General features: G+C 37.7%; 7 protein-coding genes, 1 long non-coding RNA gene and 1 pseudogene across 11 annotated transcripts; 6 read left to right on the forward strand and 3 right to left on the reverse strand.

Moving 5' to 3' along the window:
• Window positions 1-120: 120 nt before the first annotated feature.
• LOC17885316 (protein IRREGULAR XYLEM 15) lies at window positions 121-1,252 on the reverse strand. The gene has a single exon (XM_006292923.2). The coding sequence runs from the start codon at window positions 1,189-1,191 to the stop codon at window positions 220-222; it is 972 nt and encodes a 323-aa protein (XP_006292985.1). The 5' UTR covers window positions 1,192-1,252; the 3' UTR covers window positions 121-219.
• A 2,213-nt stretch (window positions 1,253-3,465) lies between these two features.
• Window positions 3,466-6,252, forward strand: LOC17886205 (probable inactive receptor kinase At5g67200). Its single transcript, XM_006290619.2, has 2 exons — window positions 3,466-4,991; window positions 5,463-6,252. Exons 1-2 carry the CDS (start codon window positions 3,518-3,520, stop codon window positions 6,029-6,031), a joined length of 2,043 nt encoding a protein of 680 aa, XP_006290681.1. The 5' UTR covers window positions 3,466-3,517; the 3' UTR covers window positions 6,032-6,252.
• Window positions 6,253-6,303: 51 nt separating this feature from the next.
• Window positions 6,304-12,337, reverse strand: LOC17884734 (kinesin-like protein KIN-4B). Of its 3 annotated transcripts, XM_006292877.2 has the most exons (23): window positions 12,070-12,337; window positions 11,511-11,660; window positions 11,270-11,419; window positions 10,856-11,100; window positions 10,449-10,636; window positions 10,237-10,361; window positions 10,029-10,065; window positions 9,849-9,940; window positions 9,592-9,699; window positions 9,404-9,514; window positions 9,248-9,317; window positions 9,044-9,153; window positions 8,865-8,960; window positions 8,556-8,786; window positions 8,375-8,455; window positions 8,205-8,276; window positions 7,992-8,085; window positions 7,891-7,922; window positions 7,715-7,812; window positions 7,527-7,616; window positions 7,214-7,429; window positions 6,925-7,096; window positions 6,304-6,836 (listed from the first exon to the last, which is right to left on the reverse strand). In XM_006292877.2, the coding sequence occupies exons 1-23, from the start codon at window positions 12,244-12,246 to the stop codon at window positions 6,462-6,464; spliced, it is 3,120 nt and encodes a 1,039-aa protein (XP_006292939.1). In that variant the 5' UTR covers window positions 12,247-12,337; the 3' UTR covers window positions 6,304-6,461. The 3 variants fall into 3 exon arrangements, with proteins under 3 accessions (XP_006292939.1, XP_023638510.1, XP_023638511.1); XM_023782742.1 differs by having other exon boundaries at window positions 7,891-8,085; XM_023782743.1 differs by lacking the exon at window positions 12,070-12,337 and having other exon boundaries at window positions 7,891-8,085; window positions 11,270-11,415; window positions 11,511-11,593.
• Window positions 12,338-15,842: 3,505 nt separating this feature from the next.
• LOC17887460 (ethylene-responsive transcription factor ERF011) lies at window positions 15,843-16,602 on the forward strand. Its single transcript, XM_006291914.2, has one exon. The coding sequence runs from the start codon at window positions 15,932-15,934 to the stop codon at window positions 16,406-16,408; it is 477 nt and encodes a 158-aa protein (XP_006291976.1). The 5' UTR covers window positions 15,843-15,931; the 3' UTR covers window positions 16,409-16,602.
• Window positions 16,603-16,956: 354 nt separating this feature from the next.
• On the forward strand, window positions 16,957-18,334 carry LOC17884694 (uncharacterized acetyltransferase At3g50280). The gene has a single exon (XM_006292837.2). It carries the CDS (start codon window positions 16,957-16,959, stop codon window positions 18,301-18,303), a length of 1,347 nt encoding a protein of 448 aa, XP_006292899.1. The 3' UTR covers window positions 18,304-18,334.
• A 1,066-nt stretch (window positions 18,335-19,400) lies between these two features.
• LOC17886299 (uncharacterized acetyltransferase At3g50280) lies at window positions 19,401-20,859 on the forward strand. Its single transcript, XM_006291070.2, has one exon. The coding sequence runs from the start codon at window positions 19,435-19,437 to the stop codon at window positions 20,779-20,781; it is 1,347 nt and encodes a 448-aa protein (XP_006291132.1). The 5' UTR covers window positions 19,401-19,434; the 3' UTR covers window positions 20,782-20,859.
• Window positions 20,860-21,377: 518 nt separating this feature from the next.
• LOC111830657 lies at window positions 21,378-22,358 on the forward strand (annotated as a pseudogene).
• Window positions 22,359-22,663: 305 nt separating this feature from the next.
• Window positions 22,664-23,144, reverse strand: LOC111830449. Its single transcript, XR_002833814.1, has 2 exons — window positions 23,053-23,144; window positions 22,664-22,890 (listed from the first exon to the last, which is right to left on the reverse strand). It is a non-coding gene; the product is annotated as an uncharacterized LOC111830449 (long non-coding RNA).
• On the forward strand, window positions 22,765-23,709 carry LOC17885326 (pentatricopeptide repeat-containing protein At2g20710, mitochondrial). 2 transcript variants are annotated; one of them, XM_023782299.1, is made up of 2 exons: window positions 22,765-23,287; window positions 23,360-23,709. In XM_023782299.1, the coding sequence occupies exons 1-2, from the start codon at window positions 22,789-22,791 to the stop codon at window positions 23,686-23,688; spliced, it is 828 nt and encodes a 275-aa protein (XP_023638067.1). In that variant the 5' UTR covers window positions 22,765-22,788; the 3' UTR covers window positions 23,689-23,709. The 2 variants fall into 2 exon arrangements, with proteins under 2 accessions (XP_023638067.1, XP_023638068.1); XM_023782300.1 differs by having other exon boundaries at window positions 22,765-22,920; window positions 23,053-23,709.
• Window positions 23,710-24,161: the final 452 nt, after the last annotated feature.

Below are 24,161 nucleotides of genomic sequence, written 5' to 3' on the forward strand. Positions count from 1 at the left end.
TATTCGGTTTTAACAATTTTCTATCGAAATAGAATCGAATTGATTGCTATCAAATTATTAATATTTTCGGTTTGAAATTTTTTGATTAAATTAAAGTCTTCAGCAGATCCAAGATCGAAAAATATAACACCAACACAAATTAAAAGCAAACCTTCAAAGGTAAACAAACTTTTATCTTTTATAATAAGCAAATGTATGACATATTTTCTCACGTTACTTCTAAGACATAGAAGAAACCGAACGTTTCTTACGACCACTGCAAAACTGCGTGCTGTTTTTATCCATCTTATCCAACACGTAGTGCGCAAGCAAATCGTTAGACTCGACAAGATTCTCACGGCACAAGAACTCATCACCACAAAGCCTTTCGACGTCTCTGTAATAATCATGCACAAACACATGCGTCTTCGGGTTCCCGCCTTTTTTGCTCCGAGCAAGAACCGCCGCCGTGAAAATCGACGACATCCTCCCCGGTCCTTCGTGAGCGTCGCCACGTGGCCCGTCCACAAAGATTACATCCCAATCAACATCGTAGACGTGGTTAGGCAAATCGTTGAGTCCAAGTTTGCAGTCCGAGAAGAGGAGATTTTGCACCGGACGACACTCGTTTCCGGCCGCTTCTTTAGCCGCCGCGACAAGCTCTCCGGCCTCGTGAGCTTTCGTCGTGTATTGAACGTCGAAAACGTCTATCTCCGGGTGGATTTCTTCGAAGTAAGCTGCGTAGTAACGGTTCTCCTCGACGAAGACTGTTCGACCGTTGTGGTTTAAAGATTTCCATAGGAGAGTCTCGTGCGTAAGGCCGAAGACGAGGAGATTACACGGCGAAGCGCAACGACGGAGGACGTCGGAGATTGATTTCATCTCACCGTAAGACATGTGGAAACTGTCGTTGGATCTTGACGCGTAATGAAGCAATGCGTTGATTGCACTCGTTGGTAAGTTGGTGTTGGAGATAGGAGCTGATGATGATGATGATGATGATGATGATCCTCCGGTTACAACGGCGGCTACGGCGGCTGCAACGGAGGTGTTTTTGGAAGGGATTGTGTCTCTAGTGTAGAGAAGAGTGAGGAGGAACACGATGGTGAAGAAAGAGATGAAAGCAAGAAGCCATAAACGAGTCGTGCTCGTTTGTTTTTGGATGTAAGGATGAAGAAGGATGAGCTTCGTGTTCGTGTTCCCGTTCTTCATTGTTTACTCAGTACTCTTCTTCGGAAGATTTTCAGAGGAAGAAGATGATTGAAGGATTGTACAAGAGTTCACAGAGGAAGAATTAATAAATGGGGTTGATTTAAAAGGAAGTGAGTATAGAGCTGTCACATGAAATGTAAATTATAAGCAATTTTTTTGTATTAACCTACTAGAGCAATGAATTAAACATTGTGATGTATTTTTATTAACGTTTCTAGAAGTTTAAATATCTTAATTTACGTTCCGTTGGCAAAGTATTTATGGAGTTAATTGTAGCTCAATGTTTTATTTTTATTTTTTTGCTATGAATTGTAACTCAATATAAACTAGTTGAATTCCAAATAGTGTATGTATTATTCCTTGAATTCATAACTTCGTATTTTAAATCAAACAAAATATATTACTTGTTATGTGAAAACAGAATTAACTTCTGTAACTAAGGGTAATCAAATATATGAGGATGTATGAGGTGGTGGTTGTATGCATATATGTGATAAGTGTAAAAGTTTTGGTCATTGCGAGGGACACAAGATCTAATTACAGACCAAAAGTCTCTGTCCGTTATTGCTTTGGTTTAGTTCTTAAGGAAACAGCCCAAAACAACGAGGTACACAACACACACACGCACATAAAAGATGAAAATAATTTAATATGGAGTTTAAAAAATAAATAATTAATCAGTTCGTTTTCTTTGACTCGCCATTGGATTGGGACAATATTGAGTTCACTTAAAAAATAAAAAGATATCTTACAAGTTCCAGGGGAACTAAAAAAAGAGTTCACTTAAAAAATAAAAAGATATCATGAATCACATATTACATTATATGGAAAAATATTTTATATATGGAATTAATTCATACAAATATATATATACATGAAGTCAGTCATAATCTGGCTTATTTGAACAAATACTTATATTTCATCATATGCAAACATTTTGTATGGAAGCAATATATAAACAATTGTTCACTACTGGATCAAAAAGACTTTTACATTATAGCTTAAACATAAATATACACATTATAAACTTTAATATATTTTTCTAAGTTAATAAATGATCAAATAACTTTGTTTAAGATAATATCAAGTAACAAACAATTGCCATGATAAATCAATCCAAAATTAGTGTAATTATTCTTAATCACTTTTTTGGTAATTTTCGTTTCAATTCTTCTTCACCACCCTATGTTTGCCATTGGAGTTTGGACTAAAGCGCTTCTCTATTATAAATGGACCTATTCTGTTGAGTGTTGACCAAAAAACAAGATTAGGCCTATTCAGAATTTTGAGGTCTAAAAGACTCCCCAAGCACCTCACATCTGTGTATAAGTGACACAAGCCCAATGCGACCCATCCTATAGATGTAATCGCATAAAATAATTCAAACATTCGTGATTATAGTGTACCATGAACTGATGGTTAGGAGATAATGATATTCATACTAATGTATTGAGAAAGGAACGAATGTGGACGAAACGTACGATGTCCTTGTCTTTCTACCAATACAAAAAATTATACAACTACGATCCAATTTTGTTAGGTATAGTTTGCAAAACAAGCTATGCTTCAATCTCGTTTTCATGTATATATATTTTGATTTTGTCATGGTCTACTTATACGTCTATTGTCTACAACAACAAAGCATATCATATTAACACGTTACACATGCATGGACGTTGGACGATTCTCAAACACCATTAACAGCCGATTAATTGTTTTCCAATCTTTGGGGTTTGTTTACGTATAAAATTCAATTATTGAGTTCATTTATTGAATATCATAATATTATATAGTTCGAGTACGATGATTTAATTTTCATATTCTTCTTAACAATCAAACCGAGTCTTATTCAAATGAAAGATTATAAACCCTAAAATATTTCCATGACCTTTAAAATATTTTCATGACTTTTAAAATCCCTCAAACTGATTTTTACCGGGGCTGGCCCTTCGGGGAGAAGTCCACTCTGAAGCACTTCGGTGCGTTTCTACCGGGGCTGACCGGATCAGCCGATAGGGTTTATCAAAAAAAAAAAAACTGATTTTTACAACCACAAAGCACAACTACAATATTATCATATTTTTTTTATAACCGTATAAACATTTGAATACTGGAAGAAAATATTTATAAAAAGATGATTACAAGTTACAACATATAATTAATTTAGCTTAGTTGTTTTTGAAAACAGAAAAATTATTCAATTTTTTTATTAAAAAAATCATCCAAGGCCTATTTAACGCATACAAATACACATACACACGCGTGCCACAAGATTACATATTAAAAAGAGAAAGCTTATCATCAGAATAATATAACTGACACAGAGATGCTCTGCTCCGTAAAACAAAACACACACAAGATGACACTCTACTCTCTTCTCTTCCTCCTCCTCCTCCGTATCTCCGCCGCATACCCTTCGCCGGAAACGAACTTCTTCGACTCCTTCTTACCATCCGACGCCGTCGCACTTCTCTCATTCAAATCCACCGCCGATCTCGACAACAAGCTTCTTTACTCTCTCACCGAGCCTTACGACTACTGCCAATGGCGCGGCGTCGAGTGCTCTCAAGATCGCGTCGTTCGTCTTCTTCTCGACGGCGTTGGTCTCAGGGGACGTTTCTCACCGGAGACTCTCACTCGTCTTGACCAGCTCCGTGTTCTTAGCCTTGAGAATAACTCGCTCTCTGGTTCGATCCCTGATCTATCTCATCTAACCAATCTCAAATCCTTAACCCTAAGCAAGAACCAGTTCTCCGGTACAATCTCCGGTTCGATTCTCTCTCTTCGTCGGTTAGCTGAACTCGATCTCTCGTATAACAGATTCTCCGGCGAGATTCCGTCTGAGATCAATGCACTGAGTCGACTCAGTTCTTTACATCTCGAGTTTAATCGATTCAGTGGAACTCTCCCGCCGTTAAACCATTCTTCACTGACGTCGTTTAACGTTTCCGGTAACAGTCTCACCGGTTTAGTTCCGGTCACAACGACTCTGTTACGGTTCAACGCGTCTTCGTTCTCGTCAAACCCTGGTCTCTGCGGTGAGATCATTAACAAGTCTTGCGGTTCACGTTCTTCTTCTCCGTTCTTTGGTTCAACTAAACCGAACGCCACGTCATCATCATCATCATCCGTATCTTCTACTCCTTCGCCTCAAGCACCGATTAGTCAGAGCGAACAGAACGGTGAAGCGACGATGAGTAATCCACCGGTGGTTAGAAAGAGCAAAAGTGGTTGGTTAGTTCTTGGTTTCACCATTGGTCTCGCTTCTTTGATAGTTCTCGGTCTCTGCCTCGTCGTGTTCTCATTGGTTATAAAGAACCGGAGAGACGAAGACGATGACGTGATGATAACGCAACCGTCAACAGTAACAGAACCGCTCAAGCTGAAATCTCAGAAACGTGAAGAAGAAAACAAAGAAATCAAAATCCAAATCCAAGACCCATCGCTGCAACTGAGAAGCCCTAGAAATGGAGATTTGGTATTCTGCGGCGACGGAGGAGGAGAAGGCATGTACACACTTGACCAGCTGATGAGAGCTTCGGCGGAGCTTTTGGGAAGAGGATCAGTAGGGACAACGTACAAGGCGGTGATGGTTAATCAACTGGTCGTGACGGTGAAGAGATTTGCTCCGTCTAAAACATTGGTTACTAGTGATATAGAGTTTGAGAATCATATGGAGATAGTTGGTGGACTAAGGCATCCGAATCTTGTTCCGGTTAAAGCTTATATTCAGTCTAATGGAGAGAGACTTGTCGTCTACGATTACCAACCTAATGGAAGTCTCTTCAATCTTATTCACGGTACTAATCTTCTTCATCATCTTCTCTATCTCTTTTTTTTTTCTTGTCTTGGTTGGGTTTTACTTGAACTAAATGAGTCACCTCTTAGGTCTAATTGAACAATTATTATGTTGGTCTTTAATCAAACTGAGGTATAGGACACTTGATCTGCATTACAATAAATCAGCTAGAGACCTTTGTGTGTGTAGATATGTCTCGTTGTTGGGTTTTGGACCGCTTTAACATTTGAAGGAGCTCTAGAGTTGAACCACATAGGGACAATGGCGGAGTTTATAATTAAAATATGTTTTTTTTTTTGTCTTTTTCCAAGTTGAACAACTGTAGATAAAAAGACAGAGGAATCTGTTAGATATCTGTGCTATTTTCACGTGAAACTCCAGTCACTTGTCAGGAATTTGGTGTGTTTGTCTTAGGACTTGAGTCGAATAGCTTCTTGGTCTCATATTTTAACTAGTTACTGTTTTATCCCAGGTTCAAGAACATCAAAGGCAAAGCCATTACATTGGACATCATGTTTGAAGATAGCAGAAGATGTAGCTCAAGCGTTACATTACATCCACCAATCATCTGCAAAATTCCATGGAAACCTCAAGTCCACTAACATCCTCCTTGGTCAAGACTTTGAAGCTTGTCTCACTGATTACTGTCTAAGTGTCTTAATAGACTCTTCAGTCCCTCCTACTGACCCGGACATCTCTTCCTACAAAGCACCGGAGACAAGGAAATCAACTGATAGCCGCCCCACGTCCAAATGCGATGTGTACTCGTTCGGGGTCTTCCTCTTAGAGCTCTTGACAGGTAAAACAGCTTCTAGGCAACCCTTTATGGAGCCAAACGATATGTTGGATTGGGTTAGAGCAATGAGGCAAGAAGAGGAAAGGTCAAAAGAAGAGAATGGACTTGAGATGATGACTCAAACGGCTTGCCTTTGTCGTGTGACATCACCTGAGCAAAGGCCGACAATGAAAAAAGTGATCAAAATGATTCAAGAGATTAAGGAGAGCGTTGTGATGAGTGAAGAGAACGATAAATTCCTTTGATACAAGTGTGTGTATTTTTGAAGGGTTAAACAAACTTGGGACAAAGAAAAAGAGAATATTATAAAGCGTAAATTTTCTTAAGATGGTGAGGTGATGTTTTCAAATTTAGATTATGCTTGTTTTAGAATTTTGTGCACTCAAATTTTGGGCACCACAGACATGTGTGAAAGAGGAATAATATTCCACCATGTTAAATGGTAATGCAAGTTGAAATTTGTTTATATTCGGCGCCAAAGCTAACGGACCTCCAAGAATATTTTCCTTTTTTACTGTGCAAGTCAACGGATTTTTGTATTAGAGGTATAACAATGTTCTTAGACTCTTCTATGAGTCATAGCCTATGACACAACCGAATGGACCAACTCTAAATCTGTTGACAGACAAAAATAAAATAAAAAATAGGCTTCTGTATATACAGCATTAAACAGCATTAAGCACCTTGAAACATTGAGTGTCGGTTCCAAGAATGATCATCATCCTCATCGTGAGGCTTTGACATGAAGAGCATAGAGGTCTCATCGTTATGCTTTATCCACTCAGAGAGTTTCCATGGTTTCTGCCATTTCCATTTAAACTGAAGCAGCCATTGATGGTGACTTCTCTTCCACTTCCATAGCTTCCCACTCTGTCCCATTTTCTTCTTTGCTTTCATCTTCCTCGTCTCTTCTAATAAAGCTTCTGATTCTCTCACCGAGACTGGCCCAGCGTATTTGAGATGCTTTGTTGCTCGATGACAAGAAGATGGAGATGATAGGTCACTAGCGTTATTGTTTCCATAGTGCTTTGATGAGTTTCTTGAACTTCCCTGCAAGAAGTGAAATTTTGCATACATTTTTAGCAGAACTTCCCAATAAAGAGTTTTTAGTTTGGAAAGAAGGATTAAATTTATCAACCGAGTATGATGATGATGATGAAGCCAGTGCAATGGACACTGTTTGCTCCCTTGTCTTTTTCTCTTTAATGATTTCTCGGTTCTGGACTTCGGTTAGTTGTAATAAGCAGAGGAGGTCATTGAGTTCTTCCTTCTTCTCTTTGATGTCTCTGTCTTTCTCCCAGATTTTGCACCTGTTTGATGTTTGAGTAGGAAAAAATCAATCTCCCATGTCTGGGAAAGAAGTATCATTTCGTCCAAAATTTTGCATTTGTACTGAGTTTTTTCTATTCAGGTTTAAGAGTTGTTACCTTGCTTCGGAAGCAGAATCAAACACATATTGAAGCAAATACTTGGCATCAGTCATGGACCGAATGTGGTTCCACCGAGTCTTAGCATGTAGGCTATGCTCTCTTTCCTCTGCTTCTGAGAGCTGAGAGGCCATGGCTGTGAGAGCATTTGAGGAAATATCCAACATGCTCTCAAGAGAAGCTATTCTCTCCACCCTTGTGTTTGGTGATAAACATCTGACGCATGGGGAAAAATAAACAGGTGATAAAGTGAATCAATCCACTCCCAAGCAACTTCATAGTTTACACTACTGAGGCAAGCATAATGTTGTACCTAAACTGTCCATTTTTTTCTTGATGGGGACTCGAAGGAAGCTCCATCTCTTTTTTCAACGAGGTTAACTCTTCAGCCAATGAAGCTCGTCTATATGCAAACCAGAGTAGATTATATTAGAATAAATTTCCGGGAAAAAGAAATTTGAAAATAAAAAACATAACTGAAACAGAGTTCTGAAGACGCACACTTGCATTTGCTTTTCATATTGAAAACGAACTTGATGTACTTTTGCCACAACATCTAGTTCGTTATCAAGCCATTTCCGAAGAGTTTTTTCGTTCATCTACAAAAGGTAAGAAAGGAAACAGTTGATACGTGTGCAGGATGACAAATTCATATCTACATTAGGAGTTCTTGATACCTGTCTTGTTGGTGGTTGACCGTTGGGAGTCACTGGAAAAAAAAACAAAAAGATCATGACCGAAACAAGAACAAAACGAGGTGTATTTCGGCATAAGTTACCTGATATATCACGTGGTGAAGACTTTCGGGCTTCTAGTAGCTCCTTAAGTCTTTTGGTAGCCATTGCTGCTTCCTCTGTTTTTCTCTGAAGAACCTGAAGACATAAAGATGCATGTTCTCATGAGATTATTATATCTGCAACCGGGTTGGATAATTCTTCTAAGTGTTTCTCTCAAGCGAGAGAAACACTTACCATTTTCATAATATTCTTACCATTTTCTGACGTCGATTGAGAGCTTCAAGTTTGAGTCTTTCATGCTCAGTTTTTCTTCCTTCTTTCTTAAGCTACCCAAAAACAATTAAAAAGTGCAACATGAGATCAGCGTAACTTAAAATATTTGACAAACAATAAAGAGTTGAAGAACTGGATAGAGATAAATTACCTGCAACAACTCCTTCTCTTGAGAAGCTTTCCATTGCCGGAATTGTTCAGCTTCTTGTTTCATCTTCTGTTGTAGTTGGACCTGGATAACATAAAAAGAACAAAAGTTAAAAATGTACAGCTAAATTATGTGAACTAGTGATATAGAAAAAACTCGATGGCACAGCTGAACAAGACACAACCTTCTGAGCCTTAATGCATTGTATTTCAGCTCTCAAACGCTTTGCCGCATCTTCACTTTTTTGCTTTTGTTTTAAGACCTCAACTTGATTTTCTTCTTTCTTCTTAAGATTTGAAATCTGTGTCTCAAGTGCTTTTAGTTTTTGTGCATGGTTATCTGTTGCAACTTGTGCTTGTCTATCGGATCTAGCGGCGAGTTCCTCAACTTCAGCCAACAATAGATCTCTCTCAACCTGTAGAAGTTACGCATGACTCAGGTATTAAAATTTACATAAGATATCAACAAGAAAAATTTAGAATGTTTTGTTCACCTGTACAGTTTTTTTCTCTTTCTCAAGTTCCATCATTTTCTTCTCAAAGTGTTGTCTGATAGTTTCAGTTCCAACCCCACATTTTATCATCTCAGACTGCATAAAAAATCATAAGATTATCAAACTAACCAGTTCTTAAATAATAGGTACAGAAAATTTCAGATGAGTAATGACTAAACCTCTTTCTCTTCCAGACGTTTACTTAGTTCATTTAATTCCTTTCCCATGCTATTCTGCCTAAGTGTATGTTCCCACTCTTCTGCAGCACCAATATCTTCAGAAATTCCACCTTGAACCAGAAAAAACTTTCAAGCTAAAGTAAGGGTAGGAGAATGCAGATGCATTTCATGAAATAAGTTTCTAGAGAAGCCATTGTGCAAAACCTGATGTTGCTTCACTCATTTCATAATCTGAATCCATGCTTTCGAAACCCCTTTTAAGGCCACCATCTTCCTGAGGTAGATCAACTCTTGTTTTCAGCAGTGAGGAAATGTGCCAAATAAAATCTATTATGATTGCCTAATGTATACAGAAGTTACCTGTGCGTCAAGATTGCAATAAAGAGTAGCTCTCTTGCTGCAATAGATGTGAAGTTCTCGAGAAAGCTCTTCATTGGCAGACTCTAGCTTCATGATTTTCTCTCGCATAACCTTGAAGATTGAACTATATACTATTATTGATGACAAGTTTATAAACCTTCTGAAGAAGTTCAGCAGAAATTATATACCTGCCCTTCCTCTGATGAGATTGCCCCACGAGCACAAACTGCAGCTTGTAGATGTTGTAGCTGTTGACGCATCTTTTGCATCTCAGTACATATTAAGTCTTTATTCGCCTGTGAACCAATATAAAGAGGTATCTCCTGTTAGAGCTCCCTAGTGAACAATCTTAGTCCTCATGTATTTCAAATTGTGTTAGCTGAGAGTGGAGCTTTGTCGGCAGAAAAGAATGAAAGGTCATCTAAGATAGTTCCTTGGTACTTACAACAGGTTTGTTCTGGATATTCCGAGCACGATTTGCATATTTGAGTGTGTTAAGAGTTTCCTCAGCATTGATGTCAGCAGGACTAATGCAAGCTACAAGAATACAAACATAGAGGAATGTTGAATTTGTGAACAGATATAAGATTTCCAGGAATTTAACTCATACAACATAGAAGTCTACCTATCATGACTGTTTTACTGTTTCCACCAAGAGAATCCTGCAGTAATGTAAAGGAGATCTTTAATGGAAACATTTATCACATAAATCACATATGATCCATAAAATTACATGCCAATAAAGATAATAACTCAGTCACAAATTTTATGTATAGTGATAATATAAGTAGCTCCACATATTAGCATCTAGAAGTGCAAAGATAGAAATGAACCTGCAATAACCGAGTAAGTTTACTATCACGGTAGGGAACATGAGAACCTTCTTTACGTTTTTTCTCATCCCCAAGGGCACTGATAACATTACCAAGTGCAAGAAGCCCCTTATTGATGTGAATTCCTGTTTCGGAGAACAAAGAAAATTGGGTTATAAAAGGTAAGTCAACTTTCTCAAAAGGATGTAAGATGGGATGTCAGTTTTACAAACCTTCCTTTAACCGAACACCGCCTGAACCTGTTCGTTTAGCTCTTTCAGACCCAGCAAGATCGACCAGGTGAAGCTTAGCACAACAATATTCCTCACCCATATCTTCATCTACGGTGTCTTTAACCACGGAGATCGAAGGGATTTTGCGCATCTGTTCTAAGGTGATTGTGAAGATGGCATGTGACCGACTGTATAAGAAGAATATTTTACTCTATCATGGATATAGAAACGGAAAATTTAATGCACGAACTGTTGATGATGCCTCTTTTTACCATTTATAGCTTTCCCACAATTGCTCGTTTATTGTAATTTTCAATATAACTACATTCTACTACTGGCTAAGCATCATTAACTGTAAGTGAAGCAACGCCTTCCTTCTTATGGAGCCTGAGTATAGAGATTCTCACCTCGATTCATTATTCATATTGGTGCTCCCAGTAGCCCTGGTTAGAGATCCTTGCTCTAGACATGAAGCCATTTCTTCTTTAGTAGCTATGGGAACTTCAGTTGCACCGGATAGTGTTATGACCCCATTTGGTGATTCCCGAATCTGCACAGGTGACTTACTAAGAACAACCTTTCCTGGGGTTCCATTGGCTAGTCTGTTAAACGGCACACTATCCAGCAAATCCAGAACTTCTTCTTTTAAAATCTACATATAAAGATTTCAGTTAATATCCACGCAAATAATGAATAATTATAAAGGCAAGCTTGACTAGGGAGACAACGTTCTACACTTATTCATGGATAAACTAGTCACATGTGTTGGAATGTGAAGAGAACACGAGTTTGAAGAACAAGAGCAACCAAACGGATGATACCTCGATGAAAGAGACATGTAACTGGAACCCCATTTGGTCCTTCAATAAATCAATTTTGTTGAACAAAGCACTCATAACTTGAGGAACCAACCCGTTGCTTGTACCATTTCTAAAAGCAGTCCCCATAGTGTAAGTTTTTCCAGATCCTGTCTGCAGAAGTTGTGTAACTGATCAAATGGAAAAGAAAAAAAAAGCAGCTAAAACCAATACTTAATCCAGTTTTTAAGAAACTCCTCTGTACCTGACCATAAGCCAGCACAGTAGCATTATATCCATGAAACAAACCATCAACAAGAGGAGCAACACATTCTTCAAACATCAAGGAAGATGGAGAACCATTACTACTTCCATATACATGATCAAAAGTGAAAGAATGTGTTCCCATTTGCACCTGCACCAACAAGAAAAACACACATTTCAAACAAGAAATCAATAAAGCTCTTGTTAAACCCATTCCATAAACCCATTTAAGCAGTCATAATCTATCTTCGAGTCAATCAAAATCCCATTAAATACATTAAACAATGCTCATTGACTTATCAATCCCAATACAGTAGCATACCAACACAGCCAACACTTATCTATATTATATAGTTAAAAAAAAAATGGACACTGTTTTATAAGAAAAACAAAATTAAATGAAGGTGTCAGAGTTAGAACAGAGATTTTGATCCGGATCCATGAATAGCGTGAACAACGACGGTCGCATTAAAACACCATCGGAAGAAATAAATAAAAAGAGCGGAGGAGACGAAACTGACTCAATTCACGATCGGGAAAAGAAGAAAAAAAAAACTCACCTGAGGCGTTAACGGAGTAACGGAGACACATTCCCTACAACCTTGAGTTATCTCGTCTCCGATCAAAGGACGAACGTTAACCGCCACTTTTACACAGCAGCTCTTCGACGACGACGACGACGAGGACGGTGGTGGAGAAGAAGAAGAGGACGACGATAAGGAAGAATGTGATTTCATCGAGAAAGCTTCTTCGTCGAGGAAATTGAGAATCGAGTCTTTGATTTCGTCTGAAACGACAACGACGCCTTCCTCGGGGGAAGAAGAAGCTCTTCTCACTCACTCACTCCTCTCTCTCTCTCTCTATCTCTATCTCTGTGGTTTGGGGTATACGAGGTATCTTTGTATTTCCTTTTCTGCCCTTTAGAAAAGTCTAATTTTACCTTTACAATACCATCCACGTCAGATTCTTCCCATTCTTCTACTTCTATTTATTTGACTTTATTCTATATATAAAACCATTGGTGCGTGTGTATTGAAAGAAAAATCAGATCTGTCTACCACACTTTTATTATATATTCATATAAAAACGTTATTGGAAATTTTATTTTGATAGACGAGTTAAGTTGAATTGGTGGTGCGTGTAAATGCGACAACTAAACTGTGTTGTGTGCGTCAAAGTCGATGGTTCCAAAGCTGGTGAATTTTTTTATTTTTTTTGCAGTCGTCTCTTTTGGTTAAAAAGACAAAAAAAAAAAAACAAAATAATAAATCATGAAGAAGGGTCAAGACATTCGTTTCTGGTCCTTCTTCTGCGCGGGAAAATCCCAACAGTGAAATACACAAATTAAAAAAAAAAACTTATTAGAAAATATAGAATAGATTATTTTGTTTTGTCCAAAAGTGTTAGGGACCGCAGTACGCTCCATTTGGGCCTTTTATATTATAGTCCCTACCCTCACATGTCTTTCTGCTAGGCTCATTACTTGGTTTGTATCAGTTTATCCACTTTACAAAAAAAGAAAACATTTTAGAAGATATAATATACGTATTTTTTTTGTGTGGCTGTTAAAAGTAATAAAGTTAACTCTACCCAATTCTGTTTAAGACCATGATTAATCATGATAGCTTTCACAACAATGACTATCTTTATTTATTTTTCTGTTCCCATCACTAAAGTCGCCTTTACCTTCCTTGTTAAAGGTGAATTTAGCTAAGAGTAAGCCATTTTATAAAAAAAAGTATGAGTTCTATTTTTTGTTAAACTTAATGGAACTTCCTTGAGATTGAAGGAAAACAAAAAAATTGATGTCATCGGTGGTTGTAGATAATTTTTAGATTTTTGTAATGATATTTTCCCTATAATTTTCGATTATTGTGTATTACATCATTTGATGCAATAACAAAATTTGCACCATACGTCTATATATAGCTTCTAATGTTGGTTTTCGTTAGGTTTAAATTAAAATGCATTTGCATGTATCTACCTAATTTTATTAGTATCTATGTTTTGTTTTATACACAATGCATATATAATGTTTTTAAGGCTAGCTCACAAGCTAATTATTATATAGGTTTGTTTTCTGTCTATGGATACGACCCAAATGATTATGACTCTATGATAATCATATAGTTAAATTTAAATTTAAATCAACTAGCTTGTAAGATATCGAAAAATTGGAAAAAAAAAAATCTAACGAATAGTATTGCGATGATAGAACTAAAAAGACCACCTAAGTAAAAAAAACAAAAAGCTTATGTAAGAATTCACGGCTTTCGGTTTTTATATAAGACTGAAAGAAAAATTACAAGAGAGATACCTTATATTGCAAGAAACTAGCTCCTCTCTTTTGTGAGTACCGTACAGACTTTCGAAAAATAAGTCTATCAGTCTCCTCTGTTTTGTGACTTTAGGTTTAGAAGCCTCATTCTGAAATCAAATATTGCTGTGCATTCAAAAACCAATACATAGCAAAAAATAAACTCTTGAGAAATGATGATCACTGAAATTACTATATGGACGAACACTTACCTCATGATAGGCAAGAGTACCGTCAAAAGAAATTGATATATGTTCTCCATATATTGATGCTAAAAAAGATCGGCAAGTGATCATTTAGCTATTCTGGCCCATTTCACACATAAAAGACATACCCAATGAAAGACTAGACCTTCAAAGGATAAGCATATTCCTTACTCTTGGCAGACTTACCTCTAATTTTACCATTTCGTTGGACAGTAAGTGGACTATACCTTTAAAACAATATTAGAGCACGAGACAGCGGACAATGCAGAAACCAGTCCTACGTAACAATCAGATCTCAAATCAAATAACTGGCAGTCAAATAAAGAACCAATGATATGGGTATGGGCGTATGGCAATTGGCAAGATACGAAAGCAAATTTTTCGAGGACAACCTTCAAATATTTGAAAAAGCCCAACAGAAAGGCCCATTATACTCAAATAAAGATCTCAAAAGATATCTCAAATCTCAAAAGATATATAAACTTACCAATTCGTTTTACTTTTATCTCTACCCAATATCAACAAATTTATGAGTGTAAACAAAACAGAGCATCAGAATCTTTTCTTGTATTGTATATGAATAAAACGTCAAAAATTAAGGTATTATCGTTAACTTAATCTATTACGTTGAATTAGTCCGATGTTATTATTAGACATCCACCGTCAAAACTTAAATAAACGTTAAAGACTGCAACAAACAAAACAGAGCATGATAATCTTTTCCTGTAATACTATTTGTTAATCACGACAAAACCAAAAACAAAACAAAAAAACATAAACCATTGGTCAGCAATACTATTGTTAATCATTAAAAAAAAACATAATGCAAATGACATGTGAGCCGCCCTCGTGATTATAATAATCAGCAGTCAGCACGTAGCCTGAGTTTTTATGTGCCGACATGAGAGCCCGCAATAATGCAACACAATACCAAAACTCTCCCTGTTCGCTACCACTATCGCATGAGAGAAGCTTCCAAAGGTCTACAGATACAGATGGACAAAATGGACAATACTAGTTTCGTGATACGTATCAATGTATCATCATTTACGTAAACACGTACAAAAGTCAATTTACAAACGGTATCCAGCCACCGACTACGGTGACTACCGACCATCCAATACCATAGGGGCCACCTTTGGTTTGTTGTGTCTTCATCTCCTTTTGTCTTTTTTTTTTGTTTTTGTTTATATGGACGTGTTACATGTATATACGTACGCGTATATGTCATTTGATATTGAGCTCTTCTATCCAATAATACGTAAACGAGACCATTCGATGTGTTTTTTTTTTTCTGTTTTATCTTAAATTTTTCGGATTTTGTTTCGTTTCAATACCATGCTGATGCTGCCATGCATGCATGCGCTGGTATATTTAACGTTATGTACAAGGTTTGTGGAAATGATTACAAACATAATGTTTTAATAATGCTACCGTGTATACAAGCTAACAACAAATTATCAGACGATTGGTGTATGATACGATGATTATATTATTTCACCATTACAATACTGATCAAGAATTGGATCCTACTCAATGATTTAATATTCGGTTATATTGTTAACTAAAAGACAAGACTATTTCTCTCCACGACTTTTCTCAAGCTTATCACAAACAAAGTTTTCTAATCATTTTCTTATCTTTACAAAAAAAAAAAATTTAACCTAAATTAAGTTTTTATATTATATCAATTTTATGTTTTTGTAATCGAAACAAAATTTCAACTATATCGCTACGTCGACATCGACTTTGGAATTTTCTCCTCCACCTACAACTGCAGCCTCTCTCTCTCTCTCTCTTAATTCACATATATAAGAGAAACTTGATCAAGAAATCAGATAATTTCTCTAAAACCCATTTCTAAAGTCATCCACTTTGAAACTCAACTCCATAGCCGCCATGGATGGTGGAGCAGCAGCCGTAGTTGACGTGGGTGCTGGGGCAAGGAAGAGAGAAAGACCATTCAAAGGGATAAGGATGAGGAAATGGGGCAAATGGGTTGCCGAGATTCGTGAACCTAACAAGCGTTCAAGGCTATGGCTCGGCTCTTACTCTACTCCTGAAGCTGCGGCTCGTGCGTACGACACGGCCGTGTTTTACCTCAGAGGACCAACCGCTAGGCTCAACTTCCCGGAGCTTCTGCCGTGTATCGAAAATTCCGCCGCCGAGGACATGTCGGCCGCGACGATCAGGAGAAAGGCAACGGAGGTTGGAGCTCAGGTGGACGCTATCGGGACGACGGTGGTACAGAACAACAAACGCCGCCGCGTTTTTAGTCAAAAGGGAGACTTTGGCGGCGGGTTACTCATGAAGCTAGTTGACTTGAACAAGTTACCCGAGCCGGAACATCACGATGACAATTTGGTGGTAAATTAAAATTCTTACAAGTTACAGCTGAGCTTGTGTTATATGAAACGTGGGTATTAAAAGATTCCTCTGTTTCGTCATTGTATCTAAATTTCATCCGGCAAGACAAAACTCTGTACATTATTCTTAATTTTAGTAGTTAGTTATGAGTTTCTTGTTAATATCTTATCAATTGTTTGGTAAACACCAGATTATTATTGTAATGACTGTCTAATACTTCGATTATAATCACATCAGGCTAGTTAAAAAGACTTGAGTTGGTTGGGATGTTCAGACTCCCTAGTGGAATAGATCAAAGGTGACTCTTGAAACGTTCTAGGCTAGTAGACAAACAAAATGACATGTTTACCTATGTTATTGTTAGATAAGAAAACAAACTAATCTACGTATGTTAATTGCATAACAAAACACCAAACAATTTGACATACATACATGATTTAAGTCCTTAATACACACGTAACTTATTCTATCTTTATAGTGTGTGGATCTCATTTTAGATTAGCCGAGATATAAGATTATATTAGATGAGGCTTAGTTTCACAGAATCACACTAACAAATGGCAGATTTGCTCATAATCTCCTCGAGCATTGTTCGACCCGTAAACAACAGCCGATCGGGTCGGGCAAAGATCCATCTTACTCCATTTGATCTTACTCAACTTCAATATGATTATCCTCAAAGAGGTCTTCTCTTTCCCAAACCCGATCCAAATTTCGATCTCATCTCTCGACTAAAGGCCTCTCTCTCTGTTGCCTTGGAGACCTACTTCCCTTTCGCAGGTCGTCTCGTCAAAGTGGAGAATCTTGAAGATAACTCGGCGTCGTTTTACATAGACTGTGATGGCTCCGGCTCAAGATTTCTCCACGCCGAAGCTAAATCAATCTCGGTGAGTGATTTTCTACAGCCTGATGGTTCTGTTCCCAATTTCATAAAGCTCTTCTTTCCTGCTGATGATTTCAAGAGCTGTGATGGTGTCTTGGAGCCCTTACTTGCATTACAAGTCACTGAGATGAAGGATGGAGTTTTCATCGGATTCTGTTACAACCACTTGGTAGCAGACGGTGCTTCGATGTGGAACTTCTTCCACACTTGGTCCAAGATTTGCTCGAGTGGTTCGGTTTCTTCAGATCATCAGCCTCTTATTCTTAAAGGATGGTTCCTTGACGGGATCAACTACCCTATCCATATTCCAGTTTCAGAGACGGAGAGGTCACAGCCAAGCCGTGAACTATCTTCCGTAGCCAGTACAAAAGACAGGGTATTTCACTTCACAAAGAAGAATATTTCTGATCTCAAAGCTAAAGCCAACAGCGAGGTTGATTCTAGTGACTTGAAAATCTCATCTATTCAAGCAGTTTCTGCACATATGTGGAGGTCTATCATCAGACACAGTGGTCTCAGCCGAGAAAGAGAGACGCATTGCAAAGTAGCAGTGGACTTGAGACAGAGGCTGAATCCTCCACTCGAGAAAGATTGTTTTGGGAATATGGCCTATCTTTCATCAGCTATAGCTACCGTGGAAGAGCTGCTGGATCGTGGGCTAGGATGGGCCGCTTTGCAAATAAATAAAGTAGTGAAGTCGCAAACTAATGAAAACTGTAAAACTTTTGCAGAGGATTGGATTAGGAATGTAAAGAACCTAAAAGTAGGCGTTGGTGGAAGAACGGATGGTGATACTATAGTTGTCGCAAGCTCTCCCCGGTTTGAAGTGTACAACAACGATTTCGGTTGGGGTAAACCGATTGCAGCTCGAGCTGGACCGGGCAATAGCATCAGTGGTAAACTTGTATTTTTCCCTGGAATCGAAGAAGGAACTATAGATGTTCAGGCGACACTATGGTCTCATGTACTAGTTAATCTACTAGCCGACGTAGAATTTGTTGAGCATGTAACTATTGCATAATTTGAAATAAAACATATTATTCGGACTTACACACACCAAATGTAACTGTAAATTCCAACTTTACGTATATACTTTTTTCGCATATCTTGGAACGTACGGAAGTGATTAGTAAAAGTTAAAATTTCTTTACTGTAAGATAAAATACTTTGAAAAAGTGATTGTGCTCACAAGTCACCAACATAGGCAGATGTGACTGTAATATTCTCAACCAATCTGGACGAGCAAAGATCTATCTAAATCCGTTTTGTTTCAAATGGCTGAGTAGACAAAGTATGTTCTAACTGTAGTGAAATTGAGAACTGTAGACAAAGTATGTTCAAGTGGCTGAACATACTTTTTCTACTTTTATTTATTTATTTCAGTTTTAAATAATTATAAAATTAAATAGGAAAATCGGTTTACTTTTTACATTTGTAACCGAGTAAGTAAGACCATCCTCATTGCTAGTATACCCCTAAGATTTACAAAGGAAATATCTTATATAAAGATTTTACTTTGTAAATCTTAGGGGATCTTACCCCCTAAGACCATCCTCAATGCAAAGGATCTTAAGGGGGTTTTTACCCTAAGATTTGCAAAGAGGGTATATTATATAAGGTACCCTCTTTGCAAATCTTAGGGTGAAAACCCTCTAAGATCCTTTGCATTGAGGATGCCCTAAGATACTAGCAACGAGGATGCCCTAACTGTATTTTACTTAATACTCACAAGTTTAAATGATTATGATATGAATAAACCGATCACAAACAATTATTTTAGAAAATAACGTTTTTGTCGGCAAAGAATTATTTTAACGAAAAGGCTTCTAAAATAAAGTCAAGAGTAATTTTGATTGTGACTTAGATTTTGTATATACATATTACCAACAAATCACTGATGGACATTAAGATGCTAAGGTATAATTAATTAATTATATTGTGAAGATATTATGTAATAAAATATGTAACCTGCGCAATAACGAAATCTTCTTGTTTAGCAAAAAAAAAAAGAAAAAAAAAAAAACTAAATCTTCAACGTACATCAGATAGGATTTGCTTTCTTGGTAGGATGTGGATGTGGGTACTACTTAAAGATTAGCCAAGCTTTACCCTTTTTTCCTTTTACAACTTCACAGTAGAGACCAAAAAAAAAATGGCAGGAGGAGTAGTTTTAGTCTCGTCAAGCATGGTTCAACCCGTTAACAGCAACCAATCCGGTCGAACTAAGATCCATCTTACTCCATTTGATCTCAGCCTTCTTCAGTTCGATTATCCTCAAAGAGGTCTTCTCTTTCCCAAACCTGATCCAGATTTCAACCTTATCTCTAGGCTAAAGACCTCACTCTCTCTCGCCTTAGATATCTACTTCCCTTTCGCCGGCCGTCTCGTCAAAACAGAGAATCTTGAAGACGATACAGCCTCTTTTTACATAGACTGTGATGGCTCTGGCGCTAGATTCCTCCACGCAGAAGCTAACTCTGTCTCGGTGAGTGATCTTCTTCAGCCTGATGGTTCTGTTCCCGATTTCGCCAAGCATTTCTTTCCCGCAGACGATTTCAAGAGCTGTGATGGTGTCACCGTGCCCTTGCTTGTTGTACAAGTTACTGAGATGAAGGATGGAGTGTTCATCAGTTACTGTTACAACCACGTGGTGGCAGACGGTGTCTCTATGTGGGATTTCTTGCATACTTGGTCCAAGATTTGCTCGACTGGTTCAGGTTTCAATCCTAAGCCTCTTGTTCTCAAAGGATGGTTCCTCGAGGGGATTGATTACCCGATCCATATTCCGGTATCAGAGACGGAGAGGCCACCACCGAGCCGTGAACTTTCTTCAGTGCCCACTACGAAAGAGTGGATTTTTCACTTCACAAAGGAAAACATTTCAAATCTCAAATCTAAAGCCAACAGCGAGGTTGCCTCCAATGACCAGGGGATTTCATCTCTTCAAGCGGTTTCTGCACATATGTGGCGATCAATCATCAGACACAGTGGTGTGAGCCGAGAGCAAAAGACGCATTGCAAATTAGTGGTGGACGTGAGGCAGAGGGTAAATCCTCCGCTTGAGAAAGATTGTTTTGGGAACATGGTCTATCTTGCACCAGCCACAACCACCGTGGAAGAGCTGCTGGACCGTGGCTTGGGTTGGGCTGCTCTGAAAATAAGAAACTTAGTGAGCTCGCAAACGAGTGAAAACTGTAAGTTTTTTGCAGAGGAATGGGTTAGAAATGTTAATAACCTAAGAGCAGGCATTGGCAGTAAAGTAGATGGTGGAACTATAGTTATCGCAAGCTCTCCTCGTTTCGAAGTGTACAACAAGGATTTCGGTTGGGGAAAACCTATTGCAATTCGAGCTGGACCTTCGAATAGTATCAGTGGCAAGCTTACACTTTTTCAGGGAATCAGTGAAGGAAGTATTGATGTTCAAGCAAACCTATGGTCTGATGTAATAGTGAAATTACTAGCCGATGTGGAATTTTTAGAGCATGTAACTGTTGCATGATTTGAATTGGTTGAGAATAAAACTAATAACAAGGACATTGTCTTGTGGTTGCTAGTGTCGATCTCTTTTCTTTTTGAGATGTATTCTATCGATCTCCAAGCACAAATAACATCCAACACATTAACTGTATAAAGCAGAAACAAAACAAAACTGTGATACGCAAGCGTTTGGAGAGAACCATCTTTGAATTCAGCGACCAAAACAAAACACTGATTGCATATTTCAACACTTTGTGTTGTTTATGTCATGTCACTGTCAGGCCAGAGCAATTTATTCAATAATTGAGATTTTTAATCACGTGTCTTAAACTATACACAAAAACGACGAGTGTTCAGGGGCAGAGGTAGGGTAGTGGTATGAGGGTCGTGAATGTTTCAAATTTGATGTATTTTTAGGGAAAAAATCAAATTGACCCATGCAATATTTCACAACTGACCCCTATAATTTTTTTTAATAACACAATTAATCATTATAATTTGTTTTTGACCCTCATGATCCGATTTTCTAGCTCCGCAATTATTTAAAACAAATGAAATCTATAAAATCTTTTCCTGATCATGATCTATAAAATAAAGACTCTGTTCATTTTCGATCCCATGAATGGAGTCTCGGAGCCCTTTCTTGCTTTACAAGTTACCGAGATGAGGGATGGAGAGCCTTCATTGATTTTGGTTACAATCACATGGTCGCCGACGATCCTTCCGTCTGGAATTTCTTCAGCATGCACTTGGTCAAAGATTTGCTCTAAAATTCAGGTCTTGGAAGTAATATCTGACTAGGGATTTTGTTCTGTAATTGTCTGAAGCTCTCCCCCCGGTTTGAAGTGTACGATAACGATTTCGGTTAGTTAGGACAAACCGATCACGGTTCAAGCTGGACCGAGCAAATAGTATTAGTGGCAAACTCGTGCTTTTCCGTGTGGATTGAAGAAGGCTATGTTCTGGAGAAATGTTGCTAATATATGAGTTAATTAATTGGTTGGCAGATAAAAGCAAATCTTTTGTTTAATTCTTGAATTGATAGTTTATAATAAGCTATTTCTTACGTAAATTAGTGCTTATAATCAAGTTTTTTTTTATGTTGTGTCTCCTCGAATCATTCAATAATCAACTTTATGTAAATTCGAATTTAGAAATGTAAAACGCACATGATGAACGTGAACAGTCTCGGGGTAGCTACGGTCACAGTAGGGGAACTTCTGGATCATGAGATGGGTTGGGCTGCTTTGCAAATAAGTAAAATGGTGAGGTCACAAACTGATGAAAAGTATAAAACTTTAGCTGAGGATTGGATTAAAAATGTAAAGATATCAAAAACTGGTGATGGAAGTAAAATGGTTTGTGATTCTGTGGTTGTTTCAAGCTCTCCTTGGTTTGATGTGTATGGTAACGATTTCGGTTGGGGCAAACCGATTGCAGCTAGAGGCGGACCGGGGAATAGTATAAGTGGTAAGCTTGTGCTCTTTCAGGGGATTGAAGAAGGAAGTATATATTGATGTTCATGCAACCTTATGGTATGATGTACTTGTGAAGTTATTGGCTGATGTTCAATTTATGGAGAATGTAACAATTACATGATTGTTTGTTTGGTTGAGAAATAAAACTATACGGAAATGCTATAAATATATACTGATTTTGGGCTTTGCATCAATCTTATGGATTATGGGGAAAAAAATTTATACATTTTATGTATTTTCCTTTACTTTCTTTTTTTCCACTTCCATTTTTGGTGACCCTATTAGATATTCCATGGTGGGTTATTTTCCAATTCCAAGATAAGTTTTCCTTTCTTTATTTTTAACAAGGTTAAATTATGTGTTATAATAGTAAAACTTCTTATTCTTGACATTTACGTTTCCATATATTTTCAAACATTCCAATACTGACGGCTAAAACATATCTTTTGATATAAATAGTTGCAAGATTGTTTGAGAGAACATTCTGTGTTACGAAAGCATATATAAACCTAGTAACTAAGAAAAAATATTGAGTATTATAATTTGTCTACATGAGCATGAATCATCTTGTTCGACGATCACAATTGGGTTGCTTGTTGAGGATTCTTCCTTGTAGATTTTCCATTTTCCGCTTCCCCAAAACAGTACCGCTCCTAAAGAATGAGGAAGATTTGCTCCGAGAGCAGGAGAAGGCAAAAAGAAAGAAATTATTACAGAAACATATTCAGAAACGAAAAAAACGTTTGGAACTCGAAAGCATTCATCAGAGCGAGGTGGACGGTGAAAAGATGAAATTCAAAGGAGTACCGACTCACAAGGTATTGGCTTCTTACATATTAGTATGGGACGCAAAGGGACTGGAAAAGTATTTGAACAAGTTAGAGGAGAATAGACCAAAGGGGTTTGCTTTAGACATGCTGCGTAAGTCAGAGCCATTACTGGTTACTTCTGAGTATTACGACATCCTCGGACCAAGATTGTTTAGTTTTCTCAGGCTAATATATGCGCGTTTAGGAGAAAAGGAAGACCTTCGCCGTTTGTGGAACTTAGGTAAGGACATGAAAGTGTTTGGGTTTAACATTAATGACTATACTCACATGATTATAGCGTTTTGGTTGAAAGACGATATCGAAGGGGCTCACGAGATTCTTGAAGAGTGGGAAGTCGGAGAGCATCATTGTTCCAAAGTCAAGATAAAAGATATTCTCCAGTTAGATCACTACAGAAAACTCGTGATAGAAGACACCGTGTCAAAGGTGAATGACGTGTTCGAAGATCATAAGGAAGAGGAGGAGGAGGAGAAGAAGAAGACGGCAATGGAGGTGAGGCGAAACGGATGGGATCCAAAGAAAAATCTTGCTTTGACTGCGTGCGCATGTTTTCACTATGTGGATGGTCAGAGAGACATTGAGAGTACAGTTGATGTTTTGAGATTCGTTGGGGACGCCTGAGCCGCAATATTGTTGGAATATTTGAGAGAGAAGAAGAAAAAACAGAGTAAGAGACTTTTGTCTCTTCTCTTGTAGAAGACAAGAACAGAAACTGAATTTTTATTATAGTGAAACTTGTTAACTTATTACAAGAACACATACACTTATATATACATGTCTTACGTACACGGTCGCAACCATTCACAACAAGTCACGAACCAACGCAACAATATAACGTATACACCCTTTCATGTGTACCCATTAATACACACCTCTTCACTTAATTACACACACAATAGTTATCTAATTATATGAAATAATAATAATAAGACCAAACTCAATTATAAACCATCATTCCCCCTTAATTGAGTTATGGTCTAAAACCAATTTTTTTTTTTATGATATCAAACTCCAACTTCTTGTTGACGTGTGTTGCTTCTCTTCACAGTGTTACTTCTCTTCACACTACTTCTTCTTCCTTCGTTATTTCCTTT

Source organism: Capsella rubella, unplaced genomic scaffold (assembly GCF_000375325.1).
Source record: "Capsella rubella cultivar Monte Gargano unplaced genomic scaffold, Caprub1_0 scaffold_5, whole genome shotgun sequence".
NCBI lineage: Eukaryota > Viridiplantae > Streptophyta > Magnoliopsida > Brassicales > Brassicaceae > Capsella > Capsella rubella.

What these genes read in the sequence shown, in the direction of transcription:
- LOC17886205 (XM_006290619.2), top strand. Translation starts at nt 3,518, where the DNA reads ATGCTCTGCTCCGTAAAACAAAACACACACAAGATGACACTCTACTCT. An exon ending in TCTCTTCAATCTTATTCACG is followed by an intron (nt 4,992 to 5,462) that starts GTACTAATCTTC and finishes GTTTTATCCCAG; the next exon opens with GTTCAAGAACATCAAAGGCA.
- LOC17885316 (XM_006292923.2), bottom strand. Translation starts at nt 1,191, where the DNA reads ATGAAGAACGGGAACACGAACACGAAGCTCATCCTTCTTCATCCTTAC.
- LOC17885326 (XM_023782299.1), top strand. Translation starts at nt 22,789, where the DNA reads ATGAGCATGAATCATCTTGTTCGACGATCACAATTGGGTTGCTTGTTG. An exon ending in TCGCCGTTTGTGGAACTTAG is followed by an intron (nt 23,288 to 23,359) that starts GTAAGGACATGA and finishes TTTGGTTGAAAG; the next exon opens with ACGATATCGAAGGGGCTCAC.
- LOC17884734 (XM_023782742.1), bottom strand. Translation starts at nt 12,246, where the DNA reads ATGAAATCACATTCTTCCTTATCGTCGTCCTCTTCTTCTTCTCCACCA. An exon ending in AAGAGAAGGAGTTGTTGCAG is followed by an intron (nt 8,277 to 8,374) that starts GTAATTTATCTC and finishes GTTTTTGGGTAG; the next exon opens with CTTAAGAAAGAAGGAAGAAA. An exon ending in GAAAAAAATGGACAGTTTAG is followed by an intron (nt 7,430 to 7,526) that starts GTACAACATTAT and finishes CCCATGCGTCAG; the next exon opens with ATGTTTATCACCAAACACAA.
- LOC17884694 (XM_006292837.2), top strand. Translation starts at nt 16,957, where the DNA reads ATGGCAGATTTGCTCATAATCTCCTCGAGCATTGTTCGACCCGTAAAC.
- LOC17886299 (XM_006291070.2), top strand. Translation starts at nt 19,435, where the DNA reads ATGGCAGGAGGAGTAGTTTTAGTCTCGTCAAGCATGGTTCAACCCGTT.
- LOC17887460 (XM_006291914.2), top strand. Translation starts at nt 15,932, where the DNA reads ATGGATGGTGGAGCAGCAGCCGTAGTTGACGTGGGTGCTGGGGCAAGG.